Raw genomic sequence first — 21,866 nt, forward strand, 5'->3', positions numbered from 1 at the left:
GTGTTATGCACCATTTCATTGGTTTTCAGCAGCACACTTGGAAAAATACATGAAATGAACTGTTTCTCTGCACAGTGAGTTAGATGCTTTTATACTCATGTCTCCGCTCAGACTAAGAAGAGATTATTTTCTTCCCTGTTTAAAATGCATACGCACAGACTAGAGGGCAGCACTAGCCAAGGATGTAAATGTATGAAGAAGGCTGTCTTTTTGAATGGTAAACCCATGCTAATTTACAGTAAACTTTTTTCTCCTACTTCATCCCATAAGATACTGGTTTAAGTTGTTCATGCACAATGACACTTCTATCAGATCAGTTTACTAGTCAGGAGCATGACTGTAATCACAACAGCCACGTGTGCAATGTATTGGCTTCTTCATCACAACTGCTTGTTTAATCCACACGCTGTGCACATTTCCTGGGAATCTCAGAAGAGAGTCATTTCAAAAATGACTTTTGGAATTCACTTCAAGCTTCAGAAAGGTTTTACCACTTTAAAGAAAAATTTGGATGAAAAAGAACAGATATTTTCCCTAAGGCTTTGAATATTTAAGGATATTTAGTTTAGATTTTCCAATGTTTTACTGTAAAAGTGTGTTACAAACTTGCTTTTGTGCAAACAGATCCAGAGCTTTTTCCCTAGTTTATGCACTCAGGAACAACTCAGGCACTGCAGGTAGGAAAAAGATGAGATTCTACCCACCAGACACCCACGGGTACCTCTAGTCAATGCATGCCTATATACAGAGCCTCGAGAAGGCCAATGTATTATGTAAATCCTCAAAGCAGGATTTGAGTATTAACTTTGTGCTGGCCCCTTTCCCAGCTGTAAGAAAAGATGACTAACAAGCAAAATGGAGGAAGATGGTTTCTTTTGCATTTTGTACCAGGATTTGCCAGATCTCTTGATGGTGGGAGCCTGAAAAAAACATAAACAGTGCTGAGAGGAGATGGAATTGCCATGGGAATTTATGGTATAAAAAATTGTGTCATAATAGTATCAGCTCACACTTTCATGAATACATATTTCATGATACTTAAGATGAAAAGATATATTGTCTGTGGCATCATCAAAAAAAAAAACTGCTTTTATACTCCTGTCAAGGCATAATTCATAACAACCACACAGATGCATCTCTCCCAGTATCCTGTGGCACAGAAAAGCAATTACCAGATATTTACAGAAAAACTACAAGAATGATGTAGAGTGACTTTTCTCCTAATACCCTTCCATCACCCAAAGATAAGCAGCTTATGTCTTCTTGGATTAGATGTTGAACCCATGGAGTTTAATCCCTCACCTGTAGCAATGAGCCATGTCCTACCCTCCACTACATCATATTCCTCCTCTGAAGCACATTCTACAGCAGTTCTAAAGAGCCAAAAATCCATGGCTGATGACTTTGTCTGCTGTCCAACCTGTTGGTGGATTTGTTATTACCATCACGCTTAACAACCTCTGGCATATCACATATTTAGGAAATGTATTCACCCATAAACATCTTCTGGATATTCAGAAATTAATATTAAGCAAAAACTCTCTAGTGGATTTCCTCTTATTCCCATCTTCTAAACTCTTCAGATTACAGAGATTTTTCAAAAAGTGACTTATCTCACAGCTTCTCAAGTAAAATGGGAAGGGGCTTGTGATATCTGCATGTGCCACAATAAATTTAACAGACTAAGTCAACCTCACACCCCATATAAGGGCATTATTCCTGCCAGTATACAAGAAATCATAGTCTTTCAAACAACAGGAACTTATTATGAACAATAACAACCTGAAAACAATATAGGCAGGCTACTACAATTTTATGTGACCCTAGACCACTCCATGTCAGGGAGCCTCATTGCAGCTGAGGCAGTTTCCAGGTGAACTTTTTCAACCAAAATATACATTTAAATACCAGAACAAATGACTATGGTTTTGTTTGCTAAGATTGACTGTGGTCATCTACAAATTCAGTGTCCACTCAGAAAATTACATGACACTTGGTAAAGGAGTACCTCCTATTTCTGAGAAGAGAAAGGCAAAAGATATAAAAACAAGCATATAGAAATAACAAATTATGTAGTTTATTTACAGTGGAGTTGGAAGGCAGGGAATGAATCATAATCACATGAACTCTCTATTTATTTTCAATTCATGTTATGCTGTCTGCAGGTATTAGACTAGAATCAATCAGGAGATAGAACAGAAAATATGACAACCAGCTATTGCTTTTGCTATTTTTGTGAGGCAAGCAGAGTCAGCATTTTAATATCCTGCCCTCCCAAGCCTGTTTAAAAAATAACAACTGACAGAATGGCAAAAATATTTTTCTCTAAAATTCACAAGAAGAGAATATTTTTCTCTTAATCACTGGGTATCAATTCCCTTTGCAATCAACACAAGCTGTGACAAGAAAAAGAGCAGAGCTTCATTCCATCATTTGACAGTTCCCAAGGTTTTCTATCTTTCACTGGGGTGGAATTGTATTTGCTTCATGCTGGATAATCAATATGGTACTGAATTTCTAGTCAGGCAAAGAGTGGCATTTTCCCACATGCAAGGACAAGCCTAAAAAACCACCACCACCCAACCCTCTCTCCCTGCCCCCCAAATGGAGCCTTTGGCATGTAAAAGAACACTGTAATTTGCTGTATTTCTAGGGGAATGCAGATTTTCCTGAAAAGAAAACCTTGTGTCTCTGACTGCGTTCCTAATAACAAAAGTCAGATATCATTTTATTATAATGAATTTCCCATAAATCTGAAATCCTTTAAATCCAAAATTATTTCAATATACTATCATTTCTTAATATAAAATCTACTTAACAAGTCCATTCTAATATACTGACTTCAGACAAGTACATTATAAAATGCAGATGAAAGGAGCACTTCAAAGGCAGGAATGGGTCAGATAAATAAAGATAGCACAATCATATGATTCCAATACACCCTCCAAAAATGAGCAGTAAATGTAGATGGTGAAGAGACTTCGAGCCCTGCTGTCTTTTCCTTTAACAAGCTTGCAAGTTCAAACTCATCTTCTCATTCAACAGTGAACCATTGCACTGGTGTCCAAAGTGATAACATATTAGGATTATTATTGCAGACTACGTATATAATTAGCAGAAAGAATAGGACTGGGTTTTACTGTTGCCCATTCCAGTCATTTTAATGGCATGAGTCTTGAGACACTACCTGCCCCAATTTATCCACTCTGGTTCCTTATAAAAGAATGAGTTACCTGCCTGTACACTATTGACCCAGAAAATCCTCTCTGCTCTCTCTGAAGTCTCCAATTATCCCATAGATTCTGCGCTAGCAAGTCTGGCTTATGTTGCTTATTTCATTGACCACTGGGCAGGACCACGTGTCCTGCCCCATGGCTAAGTTGACCCCACAACTACTGAAATTAGTTGAATTGTTTAAGAAAGAAGCCCAACACAACCCTGTTTTTTTAACATGGACTATTTCAGTGATCTTATACACACAGTCTCCATGCAGGAGGTTTTTTCAGAACAGTGGGTGGTGAACCGCAGCATGGTGTAGGAAAGAGTGGCCAGAAACTTCTAAAGTCAGCTCTGCTGCTGAAGAAATTGTTCTATGAAACTGTAACAAAAGATGCTTACTGGGAGAAGAGGCAGAAGCAATGTAAGTCATGGCTAATACAAACCCCCTTTTTTAAAAATTCCACAAAACAGGAGATGAAAAGTTCACAAAGCTTCCAATTCTTGGAAATATTAGAAAGAAAACCTCCTCAACATCCTCAGTTGAGACATTTTGCCACAAATCTGAGGTATGGCCTTTTGAAGGACAAAGCTGAATGAGTTTTCAGGGTTTCCTCTTTGTCCTCTGACCCTTCAGAAACTGGCCTTGGCCAAAAGGTCAGTCCTGTGGGATGGAAGAACCCGAGAAACTCAGAGACTATTGCTCCATAATACGCCTGGTGTAGTAGAGGGCTTATTTCTCATCCACCATAAACAAACTCAGAATTATTAAGAGACACACCATTAACTCAAAATTTTATGTAGCAGCTGGGGAATCTGCTGAGGATATACTTATCAGTTGAGGTCTATTTTACGAACTCTGCACATAACTCAAACCATCAGCTCATATTGGCTCAGCCTTTTGCTGACAGGGACTGTGTCACGTATCCCACAGGGCGGCTGGAAGCCACCAGCGGACAATGGGGGCGAGCGGCTGACACGGGCCACCGCGGCCCGGGCAGAACAATGGAGCTGCTGCGGAGGTTGGCCCTGCTGAAGGAAACTCGCTTCTCCCAGGTTGTCCGAGGGGAGGGACACTGAAGCAATGGAAATTCCCCAGCAGTAAAGGAGAACAAAAGAAGAGGTGTTGGAAGCTGCCGTTAAAAAAAGAGACATGCTCTCTAAACCTGCTGGCTGCCAGACTTGGCCAGCTTCTTCCAGGGCCTGAAAGAGGAGAGGAGGGTCCCCAGGATGAGAGAAAACCACACTGCTCTGCAGGACGCAACCCACTGGGAAGCACAGATTAAAAACTACTCCATTCCACAGAGGACTGGAGTTTTACTGTCCAGCGTTGGGACGTGAGGTTGAAAGCACAGCTGCTGCCGAGGGCCCTGCTCAGCCCCGGGGTGTCCTGGGGCTCAGCAGAGCCCCCTGCACTGGAGCCGGCCACGAAACCCCCCGCTGCCCCACAGTCGGGACCTGGGCTCTGCACGAGTGCTGCTTCTTGTTTTTGCATGCATCTGGAAGTCTCTAGATTTCCTCCCCTGATTAAAAGGTGTGGCCGCTGAAGAAATTAGTTTACAGAGCCTCCAAATTCCTTACTGCCGTTGTCATATGTCTGCAACAGGAGTATCTGCGAGGCCAGGGTGCAGGGTGGGGTGTGCTGCACCACAGCTAGGGCTTGGCACTGCTCTGGGACCGCCGAATCCCTTTTCTAGCAGGAGCAACTCTGCAAGGACTCTGCACCTGGAGAGGAAACTCGAGGAGTAATCCATATATGCTAGATTAAAATATCTGGTAAAAATCCCTCAAACCCACACATATCCTTCCCTGAAAAAAATTAAAATAAAACCTGTGATTTTACAGCTTACTTTCCTTAGTACTACAGCCATAATGGGTTTTTTTTTAGTGAAACAAAGGGATAAGTTATATTGATTTACAAATTCATTAAAACGCCAGGAGAAAAAGCAGTGGTTAACTAAGTACTCCCATTGACTGCCATGGATTTTGGATCAGGCCCAAAAACGTGCTGGAATAAGTGGTGAAACATTTTATTTTCTAACTTTTTAGTGGCTACTGCAAACAATGGAAAATACAAGCACATACTTAGAATAACTCTATCCCTTGCAAAATGAGATCACACCTAAAAATACTTCCTCTTGTTGCTGTATAACTTCAGTTTATGATAATAGCTATTACACACATAAAGTGAAGAGGAAAAAATAGCTTCCCAAGTGCTGGGTAAAAAATTGATATTGTATAGTAGAGTTTCTGCTACAGAAGAAACTTGCAAATCTGTAATGATTCAGAATATTTATTCAAATAGCAGAATGGACAATCCAATTATTGCATGGACAACACGAAATAAGGTAGTAAAAAGCCAAGGGTTTGAATTATCAAATTATTGCTTGGAGACAGGAAAAGCTACATCATGATGATGATTCTTTGTATCCAAATTGTATCGAGTATTAACAAACAACTGCAAAATGTATCTGAATTTTAGTTTTCCAGTTTGAAACAATTAGTGCTATTATTTACATCCCCACACATAAACCCACACAGCTTGAATTTCCTGGGATATACATGTGCTATTAATTTTTAACTTAGCTCTAGGATCCAAGCCTGAATCACCAGGCCCTGTCACTTTCTAGCACAAGGGTGTGTTTTGTCCACTTGTACCAGAGCCTGTTCCAGTGCCCTGACTTCTCAAAGTGCAACGGTATTTTTCAGGAGTTCACATTTTACTTTTTAAAAGCATCTCCTACATTTAAATTTCCTTAGCAACTTCCGAAGCAGCTGACTTTCACAGCTGTGTTGCTGTGCTACGGATTTCATCATTGCTTGACCAGAAAAAAAGAGTGTTGGTTAAGCTAAAATGTCCATTTAGAGTGATTTTCTAGAACATTGCATCAGTTCCCTGCTGAGCAGCAGGGAAGCAAGCAACACTTCCGTAACCTAAAGAAGAGTAAATTAACATTTATAGAACAGTTCAGCACTGACCTTCTTCAGACAAGATAAGCATTTTGTTATGCAGTTTCCTCAACTCCATTACATATAGACAGAATTGGTTTGGATTTTAATACTAAAACTGCTAGAGTGATTAATTTCAAAGCGTACAATCCCAACGTTCCTCTCAAAATGTAGAAAAACAGGCAAGAGTAAATGCAAAGTTTCTGCAGGAACAGAAATACGTGCTTTACAGACCCTGCTCTCTTCTCTGCCAGTGGGAATTTTACCACTGACTCCAGTGAAAGCGCAGCCAGGCTAGTAATTTTCTAACACTTGAAGGCAATTATTTTTATTTTAAAATGCAGGAATAGCCTCCTGCTCTGGTCCAGTTCTCAGCCTGAGGCTGTAGCCCTGCCAGCGCTGTTAATGTCATTGTTTGCGAAGCGTATTCCCAGTCTCGCGTACACCCACGCAGGGCTCCCAGCTCCAGGCCGCGATGTCCCCCCCGCCGCATTGTTCCAGCTCCCCTCGCTTCCTCGCCTCCCACCCAGTCCCCCTGCCAGCCCCGGCCCCCCACACCATTGTTGTCCCCCTGCACCCACCCTGCATTGTTCTCGCCCCCGCCCGCCCGCCATCCCCACCCAGGAGGGACCCTTCCTCCCTCCCACCCCCCCCAGCAGCTCAGGTTCCTTTCTTACCTATTTCCATATATTCCGCTGACCTATTGGCATCAAAACATCTTCCTTTTCTGAGAGCGCATTACATAAACTATCCTTACTAGATCCCACAGCTTTTGCGAACTGTGGGCGCTTTGCCTTGAGAAGCCCAGTCCAAAGTGTCTCAAAGAACAAGAAGATTCCTATTTCATTGCCGCGGACTTTAGATCAGGCCCAAAATTAGGACTGATAGAAAGTGTTATTGCATTTTCAGATAGGACATAAAAATCTAGAGCAAAAACTCTGTTGTAACTATATAATGGAAATATGCAACAAGACAGATACATAGGGATTGATATTATTACATATTCACAATACATATGGACAGAAATGACTAGCACAATTTACATGGGCTCCATTGTTACAATAAATAAAAGTTAATTCCTTTCTAAACTGCTTTTTTTCTTTCACGTATAAAAGTAAGTAGGATTTAAAAAGTACTTCTAAAAAAAAAAAACCAAGGCAGGTTCACATTTACGTAGTCAAGTGATAATTGAAGAGAGGATTTCTAAAATATCTTATTTATATACATATATCTATAAAGTATAGAAATATTTTTATTCATTTACCAATTAAACAATGATTGAACATCTAAAAACATTTTTTAAGAACACACACAAACAGATGAAGTTAGCCAGCTGTCCTGTCATTATTTTGGTCACCTTGCTTTTTACCGCTCTCCATTTTGTACATCGATGAGGTTCTTTTGAAATAGTTATCTGTACTGTGCTGTGTTTTTCATACAGGCGTACAGGGATACCAACTCTAAATTTTTATGCACTTCCTAATGTTTTCCTATGACACTTCATTTTTGCTGTGTTACTTCAAAATAATACTCCCTCTTTTCACAAAATTACATTTATCATACAGAGTATGATGTATAAACTGTTTTCCATGCTCAAAGTAAAAGTGAATCTTTGCTAATCCTTGGGAAGAAGAGCAGCTATACACACTTAGAGTAGATCAAGTATAGAAACAAAAACAAATACCTCATTTCATTAATAAATAATTGCCATATTTTGTATTTTAATACATGAAAAACTCATTAACACTTACCATGGCTTATGCGATGAAAGCAGTAGTATGCAAAATCCACTCCCAGGAGCGTCAAAAACCACGTCCATGGTGAGTCCCAGGGCAGTTCAAAGAGTCTATAGTTATCCCATACGTAGATATAACTAATTAACTCAACACTTCTGAATAAAACACTGAAATAGAGATCCAAAAGGTTTCATCAATAGCTTTGTCAACTTTAGTTACAGAATGTTTTTACTATATATTTACTATTTATCAGATGGGAGTCTTTTTGTAACACATAAAACGGGTCCACAAGTTCTGCAACCTTTGTCAAGTAATACTACTCTTGACTTCAGTGGAACCTTTGCTTAAGGTCTATGAGGTTTTTAAAATCAACCCTCACCCACTCACCACCTGTGTTGTGGTATTAGGCATGCTCAAAGGCTGAAGCCCTCCTGTGCTCTGCAGGTGCTATGGTGTTCCTGTTCTCCCAAGTCTGGAAGAAACCCATCCTTGCTAACTCACAAGTGACTGAAGTATAGCAGCAATTATACTCAAACACAAACATATGACATTAAAATACCCTGACTATCTCCATTGTAAGGAAGGGCACAGAAGGTGACAGGACTTTTGGGAGCAGTGAGATATTTGATCTGCTCAGCATATCGCTTCACTTTAAAAGAGGATAAATGCACCAGGAAGAGACAAAGCCCAGTGCCTTTGAAAAGAAGGGAAAGGGCAATTTGTAGAGAGAAACGGCAGGATTGCTAGAAAGGGGGAGAAAAAAATCATGAATTTGCAAAGGCAGGAAAGCCACCAGACAGCAGCTTTTATTGCCGCTGAGTTCCTGGACTACAGGGAGTGAGCAGCTACCCCTGACCTAACACAGGGCAGTGCTGAGACGAGGAGAAGAAAGAAATTAGCTCTGGGATGTGCAGGCCAGATCCAGCGGTAACTCTCCACAGCTGTTTGGGTTAATACAAATTTGGGTTGCCACAGTCACACCCTCCCCTCAGTGCCCCACTACATCCCATTTCATTTCACTGATCTGGAGGCTGAGCTGTCTCCAAACAAATTGCTTTGGTTTTGCTGGGCGAGTTTTTGGACAAATTGGGAAGAAGCGCTAACCCCAGCATGAGAGAGATGAGAGGCTGTGGGCACCTGGGTGGCCCAGGTGACAATTGGCTTAGGTAGCTGTGAAATGGCACCTCAGCAGCAGATTGATGTGTATTTAAGCTTGTATTTTTGTAGAAGAGAATAGTCCACAGCATGATTTGCAGCAGCTTCCTCAGACCCCCTCCTGTTACTCCCTTTTGCTGTGCTGCTGAAAATGCTTGTGGGACTCTGGTGAACTGAACTGGGGCAGCCTCTGAAAAACAAGCAGAAAAACGTAGGGAAAACATACTAATTGCAGGAAAGTCACACATATCCTTTTTTAATACATATCAATAGCTTAAATGCACCTCAGTTTAAGGCCTAAGAGTCAGAAATAAGGTTATCACTAGCACCATCTCTACACACAGGAAAAACTAATCTAGTTCTGAGATGTTTTGCTGCTGGTAACTTTATTTTGGGGGTGGAGGAATTATAGCTAGAACACCTTTGTGCAAAGTTGTGGAAGATTTTAGACATCTATAAATCATGTTCATGGTTGGAGGAAGACAGAGGGATTCAAATTCAAGGAACTTCAAGTGGAGATTGCAAATGGCATACCTGCAAGACCCTACTTGAACAGAGGTGGTAACAAACTGCACGCAGGTGTCACAGCCTTGCAAAACCTCACCTGCAAGACTGTCACAGGCCAACATCTCTCTCTCACTTTAGGCTCGCCTGCAATGTCACCTTACATTGAAATCAGCTGAAAGAGTCTCCATGTGTGTCTCTGTCCATGTCTGCTCATTCTTGTCTCGGTACCACTTCTGAATGGTATTTCTTCTCAAATCCTGCCTTAATTTATTTTTCCTTTTTTCAGCTAGATTACTTTTTATATTATTTCAGTGATTTAGTTTACAGCATGGCCCCAAAAATACTTGAATCTGCAAAACTAAAAAAGGACATATTATACTCTTCCTCCTTTCTAAAGCCTTGTCTCACATACCTGGGAAACATCCCTGAAAAACAGTCTGGCCATGCCCTGTCCTTTTGGGTAGCTGCACTGAAACATGAGGGATCCTCACAAACCGTGCCTGATTCAGCTTGCAAACCATCCCCCGTGCTATGACTGAACTTTGCGGTCACCTCCGTATTTTTGTGGAGATATCCATTCAGAGCTTTTATACTTCTGACATTAGCACCTCTTCCCATAATGGTCTTTTGAATAGGGCTAGAAGGAAACATCTCGAGCTTCTGTGCTGCTAGTTTCTCTACTAATGAAAAACAGTCAGCTGAAAATCCAGAACTCCCAATACTAGCCTGCAAGCAGAATAGTATCACATCCACCATACTATCATGAGAAGCTGAAGCTGTAGCTCTACAAGGAGTTGTTGTTCAGGAAGAAAAGGATTAATATCTTTTCCACAGCCAGCTGCCACATCTTACCTGCAACTCACTCCTACCTTTACTACAATCATACCGACTGTTCTCTTGGACAAATACAGAACACAACAAAACCCATGAAGTTCCATTTCAGCAGCTGGCAGATGAAGAATTTCTCTTGACTAGCAATGACAGGTGTACCTACCACTTCAAAAACAAGTTAGCTATGCCCAGAAGTTGGACCATACACACCTGGAACATGTTTAATTTTCATAAGAGCTGTGTTCTATAAATATTTTTAAAGAAGATTATATGTGTCCAACCAGATTTTTGCAATTCACCTCACAAGGCATCTGTAAAGTTCGGCATAAATTCTCAATCCCTTTCACAACAGGTCAGAAGGGAGCTGATATTATTCAAACACAAAGAAATGGGCATTTTTTAAACATCTTTTCAATGACCAGGAAATTTAAAACACCTCTTGCAACATAGAGTATCACTTATTATTAGGCACTGTTTTCTTACTTTGTTCTTTTGCTTTTATTAACATATAATGCCTTTGCAGTACATCCAAAGATATGTGAACTGGTACATTTCCTCCATTTTTGATCAGCTTTCAGTATTTCACCCTTGAGTCCTTTTTTTTTTTTTTTTCCACAGGCTGAGGCCAAGGTGTAAAACTTGAGCTAACCCTGCAACACATTTTTTATATATGTAATTTGCTGTGCAAGTCAGAATTTGCTTATTCTTTCCTTCATGCTTGAATCACAACTCTACAGCACATAACACTAGCTGATTACTGTAATTAATTTAGAGTAATCCATCATATCGCTATGCAATGCTGGAGAAGGAAGAGTTGCTTAGCTAAGTATTTTTTTAAAATTTACAGTGTGATAGATAGGAAAGTCCAGAGCTTACATTCAATTATGATTCTGAAAGTTCACTTGGAGTTTTAAAGGTTTATATTGCTCCTTTTTTTCTCCCTCAAGTTCCATTTTCACTTCTTGAAAATACTGAAGAGAACTTAAGAAAACTTTTTCCTCATTTAAATGTTAGTTTTTAACCATAAATATGACAGAAGTGGATAGGTAAGACTTTTGTCATCTAGTGAAATCCTCTACATAAAGAGTAATAAATCCTAGAACAGACAGACGACATAGAAAACTGTTATATACATCGTGTAAAATTATCTTATTGGATTTTGAACATTTCTGCTGAAAATTTTCTTATGTGCAAATTACACACTTAGGCACTGTTTCGACTTTGAGAGAGGGTTCTCATCTCCCTGTTTCTAAAATTCATACATACTTTACTCAAAGGTGATAATATTTGTTTTAATAAACCACTTCCTCCTTGTCCTTCCACTGGGTCAGATTATCACTTCCTCTAATTAAAAAAGTCCAAGAAGGAAATTCAGGGAGATGAACTCTCCATGTGGACATGAAGATCTACTTATGGTAGATGCCTATGGGATAATGAAGGAGGAAAAAGGTAGAGGAAATTCAATTGGAAGAAAAGGCAGCTGCCTCTTTTCAAAGAATACAAGGTCCCGTTTTGCTTCCTCCAACTCACAGATCAGCCTTAGAGCCTGAAACCAAAGTTTTAGGAAACTTCTTCCATGGTGCCCAGGACAGTCACCAAAAGCGAAAAAGGGTCAGAGACAGTAGCTGTTGTCTCTCTCCTGAGCATGGAGGAAGATCCACGTATCAAAAGTGAAGACCCCAAGGAAACTGCCTTGGCTCTCGCTACTGTTGCGGTCACCACCTCGCGTCACACTGGGAACCGCCCTGGGGCCCCTGAGCTAAAAACACAACTCTACAGCTGGACCTACAAAAGCTCAGCTCTCAGGAGCTTTAACAGACTTGCATTCATGGAGGTCAGACACAGAGGGAAACATGTTAAGACACCCTGGGTCACAAAATTATATTATCATTAAAAATAGTGAGTTATTAGTAATACAGTTTCCCTGGGTTAAATAAATTCAGTTTTCCTAGCCTGATTCAAACTACGTGAATGTAAAGTTTCAAAATGTTGAACAAAGGCAGTTTCTGCTCAATAATCCAAAATTATTCAGACCATATACGTAACAGCAGGATAGATGAATAATTAAATGCTCTGTAAGCCTTTGTTTCAGAGTGGAAAGTATAAGGATTTCCATTTCCAAAGAAACTCATAGAGCTTTCTTTTCCAGATGAAAAACTGGCTCCAGTCACAATTGAAATAAACATTTTGATAACATGATTTCAGTAAAGAGGAGAAAGGGGGAGGAAGTAAAGGAGCCTTGAGAAAAGGTCCATTTGCAAAACAAAGCAAACCTCCTGCAACTGAAATCCCCTTTTATTTCCTGTACAGGTGCCAGGTCTTGAACAGACACCCAATTTATTACCTTGTCAGCTGACTTATTAGGGTTGACACAAATCGAGCTGAAATATGCCTGACATACTGCAGTCAAGGCTTTTTTCACGCTTTAGCACGAAGCCAAACTTTCCACAAGGTGGAGGAAAAGGGAGAGGGAGCTGTGGGAGTTCTATTCCCTGTTTTCTATCATCAAGATGAATATGATCCTCTCCCATTCTTAATATGCAAAACCAGTCATTAAATAACCCAAGGCTAAAAAATAATTCACCAAAATGATACAGCTGGGAAATGATTATCAGGCTCTGGAAAGCCCTTGATTACAGGAAATAGCACCTACATTTTGAGAAAATGTTCCCACCAGACACAAAAGCTGAATCAAAGCCTCTCCTCTTCCTCAGTATGGCTTTCTTCTCTAGTATTTTAGCCTAAATAATGCAAATCCACAGTTTTCCTCAAGGAGAAAAAAAAAAACTATCAAATGAAAATGAAGTAAAATGGAAGTGAATTTGGTATCCCTACTAACTGTATTGTCTGACAGAGCTGACCTTTTCTTCACCAAACCTATTCCTGTTGCACTTCACTTTTTTATCCTCTAATTTAAGACCCTAATATTAATTTACAGTAGTGGGTGGAATAAAACATGAAACAACAGGTTTTGGCGGGAAAAGAATAGAAGTCAGTGTTATACTCTTTCATTATTAAGTCCAAGTCCTGTCCACATAATTCAAGTACCTTATCTTTGCTCTTTCATACATAAATAAGCAATCAATTAGAAATCCAGCACAACTTAAAGATTTTCATGAGAAGTTCCACTGCCTTTAGTGATATAATCCATAGTAGTAATACTTTTTGTCCTAAGTTTATGCAAGGTCTTCTGGTAAATTTAATCACATGTGATCTTTAAAAGATTACAAATCCTAGTTTAAAAACTTCAGTACCGCTGAGCTTCTGGCCTTGTAGCTTACTCTTCCTCCTTTATGAGAATGGAAGTTATATTTCTTTCGACCAATTTATACCTACCCAGCACACTGGGCAGTAAATTCTGTTCCAGTGCATTTAGGACGCACAATACTGGAAGACTCTAAAATGTCATCTTCTGTAAGGCAATGGACCTCATTTACCAATATTTGTATAAATAGCACCATAAGTGTAATACAAATGCTTACTTAGTACCTTTTTCTAATAGAGGATCTGATTTTGATCTCTCCTACTTGGTTGTACCACTGAAGTCAGCAAATTTGCATTACAGTTTAAGTTAGATTAGGAACAAGCCAATAATATTCTCAGAGGTCACATATAAAAAGTTATGAGGAAAGAGAAAAGGGTGTTCTATTCAACCCAGATTAGTTCTTCTGAATTTAACTAGAACGAAGGAACTGGTAACAGATGACTATTCCTAGGATCTATAAAAATATAGTGAAATAACTTCAGTGAGAAGTCATAGCACATCAAATGATGAAATAAGGAAAAATATTTACATGAGAATTTCTATTTAACTGCTTTGGTCATAGTTCTGAACTTTTAAAATGATATTTTGTTTTTTTCTGTGATATACACAGTGATGAAAGTCTATTCTTTTCAGATCTGTAACACTGATTTTCAGAATCATTAAGAGACATTTTTCCCCAATTTCCATAACTTCTAGGTGTTGACCCAGGAAACTAGGTTGGCCAGCTCTAAAAATGCTACCCCTGTGCTCCATCTAGTGGAATCCTGATTTCAGCTTAATGCATCTTTTAGCAGAAGTGCTTCAGTCAGAAGGGTACTCCACACAGAAGCAATTCCTTAGAGTTTTTTCAAAATGCAGAAACATGAAATAAAAATCTACACAACTTTTAACAGGTTTGAGAAATCGGTATATTTTGTGAGCTACAGAGACTACTGAACTTAATTAATAACATATTTCCAATAAGGGTAAACTCAGTTCACAGTCTATACTTTCACAGAAGGGCACAAGAATATCTGAGAACAAACACTGATAGCTTGTCTTTGTTTCTAAAGACATGGTACGTGCAAAGCTGAGCTCTGAGATTCACAAACAGGCAATCACCGAGCCATTTACTGGCCCCACTGTACAGAAAAAGGCAATGATGCAATACTAAGGATGTAGACAAATATGCATTCTGCCAACAGCTGTGTCTGTGTAAGAGGTTGCAACCTAAAAGAGTAGCTGGCTCCCTGACAGGTTTTTGTGAAATACAGCAATATCTAGAACATCATGCTAGGTAGGGACTACCAGTTGTTTCAGTCAGTTAGTTTGAGGACTTCCCGAATCTCCTAAGTCTCTCTCCCAAATCTTTCTTTGTAACGTTTAGTAGCTTATATGTCATTTCATTAGAAAGTCCAGACTTTTAAACTCTGGCTCACAGCTTTCCTTAATCATCACCAAAAAGCAGCACTCCATGCATGCCAGGATGTCTAGAGCTGCTCATAGGTGCTCCTGTGATCTGCCAGCCTGCTTCAAACAAAATGAACCAGGTTAACAAAATTAAACAGTTTAAACCACTGAAGGTAATGCTGCTGATATGCCTGGGAAGGACTCACCACTGAGAGAAGTGGAGATGCAGTGAGAAGATAGTAACTTTTGTGTGGATTAATTATCATAACATTTACTGATTTAGTTCCACTCAATTCACTGATGACAAACCGGATCAAAAAAACCTCATTAGACCAAACAAAGATTGTTCATGTAGACAGTCATGGCCAGGAGCTTAACTGAACTGATTTAGAAAAGCCCCTTCCAGAGTCAGGTTTGCCTGCTGAAAATGTTACCAGCTCCTACTGCACAGCACTACCCCCTTATTGAAACTGTTTATGCTACTCTGACTGCTTTACCTACAGAAGATGAGCGAGTTATTTCCAAACCTGTTCTTCTGACAGAGTTGTGAGGGCTGTGACCTTTGGCAAGATGGAGGAACAATTAGCAGTGTCTATGGGACAGTGCAGCCAGGAGGGTGCTCTTATGAAATATGTAACTACCTAGTGCTACTTGGAGAGAGGGAGGAACAGGGACATGAGTAGATTCTGTCTCTTCAGGCTTGTTACCTACCAAAACCGTATTTTTTTGAAACACCTATTGACAGGTAGTGTCTTAAATTGCCACAGCTACCTGCTGCAGGCATGGTCGTGACTGCAGGTTCAGTAGAGCCTAAGCCAATACACCTCTTGGCTGCCACATTCCCACTTGCTTGCCTTTCTGCCTTAAGCAAATACCTTTTTGCTCCCATAGTGAACCGAAATATCTCTGCACAGGGTCAGATGAGCACCTGAACCAACACAAGAGAAAAGGAGGACTCCATAAATGAGTACAGGAAGGACAGAAGTGCAGTAGCCAAAAGTTAGGTTGGTTTAGGGGCATAGCATCGCATGGCAGCTTTACTTGCCATTTAAGCAGGTTAAGTGATTACCTTTCCAGTTTAGCCCCATCTGCTCATCACTGCCCTAAGCGTGGTGGCTACCAGCCCTCAGACCTGCCAGCATAATTGCATGCATAGCTGCTCCCTGACCTGGCTCTGTCAAAATGAATGCAGCTGAGCTTAAACACCTCTTTTATAGTTCTTGGGGGCTTTTGTTTCTGCTTTTAGCTGGATCACTTTGTCAGGACCAGGTTAGGGAGCAATTAAATGTGCAGTTATGTTGGCAGATCTGAGGGGGCAGCTGGATCAGAAGCAACACATCTGACCATGCTCTAAATAAACATCTGTCCAAAGCCTTAGTCAAACAGATGTGGAGAAAAAAAATGTACCTAATAAGTCTTGAAGTGAAAATATAATTTACGAGAAACTGCATGCAACAAATTTTCTTCTAAGAGATGCAATCACTAATTTATGAGATTATAATTTTCTACAGTCACACGTGAGGTACCTAGTAGATACTTCCGGAAACCAGGACATACTTTTAATGGATAAATCCATGCAGGCAAGTATTTTGTGTTCTGTCAGGACACTGTCAGCTTCATAGGGTTGTGAACTGCTTGCACCAACTTGAACCGAGTCCATTCTAATCAGTTCTGCATATTGCTACTATTAAGAATTGAAAACTTCTGGTTTCAGACTGCCATTTTACATATGTTTTAGAGCGGGTAACTCAGTAATGCTATAAAAGAGTTGAATGTTTCTTATCCTGCAACCCTGACTGCTTTTTTCTAAGCCCATTTCTTGTTCTAGTACACAATTTTGCAGTAGGAATTGATGCAGATTAATATGATGAGGGGGTGCTGGACCACTTCACCACAGGGTGACACAAATGCTGATGCTGGCAAAAGGGGAGAGAAGGTGCAGAGGCAGGAATGAGCAGCCAGAAGTACAAGTCAGTCAAAGATGCTTCATTTGGCAGCAGTGCTGGTCTAAAATGTACACGAAACTGCCTCTTCAATCTAACTTCTGGAAAAAGATTATTTAAAATCCAGGTGATGTACAAAACTGTGGACCACACTGATTTACAGGAGAAATAGGATTTGTACTCCTTTGATTTAATTATTGCTGATGTGCAGATACCTTAGGATGCATAAGAGCATGAAGTAATCAAAAAGTATTTTCTCACTCCTTTCTGATGTTCAGCAACATTTTAGAGAACTTTAATCTCCTCTGTTTCAAAAACCAAAGTAAATAATGTATAAAAATTATAATGTTCTCTTTAGAAATGGAGTTCATTGCAGACTTGACTGACAAAACCCTGTTAGACATATATATATACACACACACACTCGCACACTGTATGACTGTTGCAGAGTTGAACACTAAAAATTGGCAATTGAGCATAACCATAAAGGAGACTTTCCCAACTATTTTGAAAATGTACCTACCTCAGTTATCCCCCAAACACTTTTTGATTTGATTTATGTTCTGCTGCTTTAAAAGAAGAAATGGGCCAATATGAAATAATGCACATACTTGTGTAGTGGATATTTATACCCCAAATAAACTTTCTCTTGGGAGAATATTTTTAAAGCAGCATTTCAAGTCTCCTGGCAATGGTTAGTTAGAAAAGTTATTTATTTAGAATAAAAGTTCTCAGAAATTTTTTAACCACCAACATTTAGGATGCTGGGAGTAGGCTTAGTAATTCAGGTTTCTCCCTTTCCCCCTAATTACTTTTCATTGCATATAACATTTAGTATTCATACATGCAGAGGAATGCATAGTAAGCATTAAGGCAGAGAAAATTATATTTAAGAAACGTATGGGCTATTTTACAAGAGACGATATGAACGCACAAAGCAATTCAACTTACTACATACTGTTAAGTCTAATAAGCCTAAAAACAAAACACATTACCTTGTCTGATTAGACTTTTCCTCTTGCACCTACATTTTTAATATTTGGCATATGAATATCAAGAATTTATGATTTGCATTTTCTCCAACAATGAAGTAAGAAACACTGAATAAATACTGTTTTCCCTCAAGATGTGTAGTACTTCTGTTATACAGACTGTGAAATGGAAAAACATACTCAGAGGCTGAATATGGTCTGCGACTCCTAATTTTTTCATTAAATGTAAAGACCTCTTTGCAGTGATGCATCTGAAGCTTCATTCTAACTAACAGACTGAAGCCCACCATTTTAGATTCAACCACAGATTTTTTAAGGAAGTGGCAAACCATTGCTGCTAGTTGAGAAAATGAAAATTAGTCCCTGGGAGAGGATACAATCAATGGTGTGTTAATCTAACCTTCAGCTGTTAATGATTTGCACTACTATTTCCCCTGATGCTGTGGGTTCTGCTGAAATATTGTTTTAGCAGTTTCTGTCAGCTTTCCCTACCTTTTTTCTGCCTGAAAGGGAAAGACTGAAGTGAAAGTCTTAGCAACAGACTTTGCATGTGCTTTTTTTCCCCGTCCCCCCGCTTTCTTTTTTTTCTGACCCAGTTCTTTCACACCATGGAAGCAGAAGCCAGAAGGGTAAACTGTTCTGTTTTTTCAGTTCAATCCTTTTTAGCCAGTCTATTATTCACAACTCCTCTTACAAAAGAGGTGTTACACTAGGCAGTCACCATTATAATTCTGATATTAACATGCAATTAAATAATTTAGAAAATCTGTATTTTGCCTGCTTGTTTCACATTCAGCCAGAAAGTTAAAAGCTTTACAGAACTCTTTTTTGGAAAGAACTGCTAAGGAGGGTCTTGTATTTCCAGCCATGAGAGCCGCACAAGCGACCTGGAAGAGACTTTTTGTGCTGGTGTAGCAATGAATAACTGTACCAGTCCTGCAGATTTGCCTGATCCTGTGAAGTTTGTGTCCTTAAGGATTATTTGGTTCACTCAGTTGAAGAAACGTTGCAAAATAATTCTTATCCTAAAGAAAACTGCATAGCCTGCAAGCCAAATTCTGCAGCAAAGTACTGAGTGCCAAAATAATAAAAGTACTCAGCACCTTGCAAAGCTGCGTTCCACACATGCAACGCTAGTTTTCTTAGCAAGCGTTTCTTCCAGGAATAAGTGCATCTGAAGCATTTTAGTATTCTTAAAATAAAGCCAAAAGGCCTCGTAAAACCATGCAAAATTACTTTATATGTATCTCAATCCCCTTGTTTAACTTAATCAGCCCTGAATATTTCAGATTAAAAAAATAAGTATTTAGCATGGTAAACCTGTGAAGCGTATGACTGTCTACAAAATCTGGGTTAAGCTGAAGAAGCAACATTTGAACTATTTCAATATTAGCTGCAGGCAAACTAGAGTAAGTATCAGGTTTGTGTGTCAGTACACGAGTCTAATGTATTGAGAATAATTTGATTTATTACAGCTTAAAATATAATGAAAAAATGAATGTTCCTCCTTCAACAGCATGCTCACAAGTCATATTAAAAGCAACAAAATATAGGTTGAATATAGGTTGTACACTAGCTGCAAAAACAGCTTCACAAAATTCTCAAATAACTTAGATATTACTTTATGTTTGAATATTTCTCATGCTGAAACCTCATGCATTTTATTTGCAGATATAGGAAGAGCTTTGGAGAGTGTCTCCAAGTGACATTATTTATCTACCAAAATGCTTAAAAAGCTTCATCCATGATATTTACTACTGATAACTAAGATAATCCATCACAAGTTGTCTTTGTACCTAATTTAAAGGCACAGACATAGACCTTGTCAAAACTTTTCCTAATTAGAAAGGTTTTTTTTAAAAAAAAAAATCAAGTAAATGTCAAATGTTCAATAGATTACAAATTGGGTGATTTACACATTTCAGAAAATGGGTGCTACTAACCAGAAGGGATAATTTTTTGTTGCTGTGTTCTTTTAATGTATTTTATCAACAGCATGGATTGAAAAAGAAGATTTCTAGCAAAATTTGCAATGACAAAAACCAGGGATCTCTAAGTAACAAAGACAACATTTCATGGATTCAAACTATTTCAGGACGACCAAATGTACATACCATGTATTTCTATGTGGCCAAATATAAGAACATATTGCCTATGAATGAGGGATGTATGACACAGAATCTAAAAAAAAAATATTTTGGGACGAAGGATGGCTCAGAGGACCCAGGATATATAAAGGGAGGAACAACAAGTAGAAATAGAGAACAAATTACTTCATTATTTGGCACTGATGTAGTAATTTCTGAAATATGGAGTGCACTTGAGACATCAACACTACGAAGGCTGAAAAACTGCAGAGGATTCAGAAAAAGGGCTGTGAGAATAATTGAAAGACTTGAAAATACACCCTATAGTCAAATTCAAATGACAGAAACTTTTCTTCATGTAATGAACAGATTATATGCAATTTGATGGTAATCTGTAAATTCATACATGGGGAATAGAAATGTAATCCCATTCTAACAGAAAAGATGTAATAAAATCTATCATCTAGAAGCTCATATCAAAGGCAGATCTAAAACATGATATTCCTTAGAAGTAATTAGAGCTCCTGAAAAAACATAGAACAATTTATATAAAGGATTTGCTGGATTCCCTGTTACTGGATATTTAGTAATGCACAGTGGATACTTCTTTAAAACACAACTCTGTTCACCATGAACTAATCCAGGTAAATCTTACGGAGAGCAGGTTAGATGATCATGTTTGCAACAATTCTCTCAGGTATTAAAATCCACTGAAGTCAAACACAAGGTTATGACTGAGTCCAAAGGGCTTTGGATCACGTGCATATTTACAATTCTATCAATCTGGGTACATGCACGCAATTTTATTTTTAAAGGCTAATGAAAATAATGGACATGTTTTGGTTTGTTGTTTTTGGTCTGTTTTCTTCTTTCTGACGTTTACTTAAAGAAAACTCAGATTTTAACATACAGTCTAACATAAAATATGGTCAAGTCAGCTGAAGTCCCAGAATCAGCAAAAGGTGACAGCCAAGATCAAATATAGATGAATATAACTGGAGCTGGAAAACATCCTGCAAGTATCATATTTAGCCTTACAGATTAGAAAGAGATTTACACTCTTTATGCAACTTCATTTTAGCAAAGTAAGATCCAGATGCCTTGTTTAATCATTTTGGGTTAGCAATAACAACTTCAATATATAATTCTCTTTTCTTCCTTCTTAGCGATTAAAAACAACCTTAAGCTAATATAACACGTATACTTACTCTGGCAGTCGAGACAGGATACCTAAAGAAAGTGAACTTATGCCATCATTGATCCGACCTGACAGCTTACGCTTCTGAACCCAGCTGACAACAAACTCCAGCCCAATAAAAGCAATGAAGAATGGAATACTCTGAAAAAGAGTTTGAAGAAAAGAAGTCACAAGACAAATAGAATTAGATTCACCTTTCGTAACAGCAGTTTATGTAGCAGGATACTTCTCGGGTTGGCTGGCACCTTACTAGCTACTACTGTGATAAAGCTCCACACGGACCTTACAAACCAGAACAACCAACACTACCATTTAATCCACACCACCAGCATAAATCCAGAGCACTAACCTCCTCCCATATTATTTTCTTTTGTATCTTCTGCACATAAATTGTTAAATGGAATCAAAACAAAACACAAAAGCCTTTCCAAACTCATATTTCTTATATTCAAGTAAACCAGTGAGAGCAGCAACATTTGTGGACTCCTCTAACCACAAGGTAAAACAGAATCTGCTTTCGATTTGATATGTAAGCAGTTTTTAAATGTGTTCAGCCACTGAATTTGGCATCCAGCAATATTATCTGAAAAACATATTA

The 21,866-nt window shown here is 38.9% G+C and overlaps 1 protein-coding gene across 1 annotated transcript in view; it reads right to left on the reverse strand.

Annotated features, from left to right (window-relative positions):
• Positions 1-21,866, reverse strand: part of AGMO (alkylglycerol monooxygenase) — a 196,461-nt gene that overhangs the window by 168,304 nt on the left and 6,291 nt on the right. The window contains exons 2-3 of the mRNA XM_075728214.1: positions 21,279-21,409; positions 7,917-8,068 (exon numbers count right to left, since the gene is read on the reverse strand). Coding sequence (XP_075584329.1) covers positions 7,917-8,068; positions 21,279-21,409 — 283 coding nt within the window. The remainder of the gene's footprint in view (positions 1-7,916; positions 8,069-21,278; positions 21,410-21,866) is intronic.

Source organism: Pelecanus crispus, chromosome 2, assembly GCF_030463565.1.
Source record: "Pelecanus crispus isolate bPelCri1 chromosome 2, bPelCri1.pri, whole genome shotgun sequence".
NCBI classification, from domain to species: Eukaryota; Metazoa; Chordata; class Aves; order Pelecaniformes; family Pelecanidae; genus Pelecanus; species Pelecanus crispus.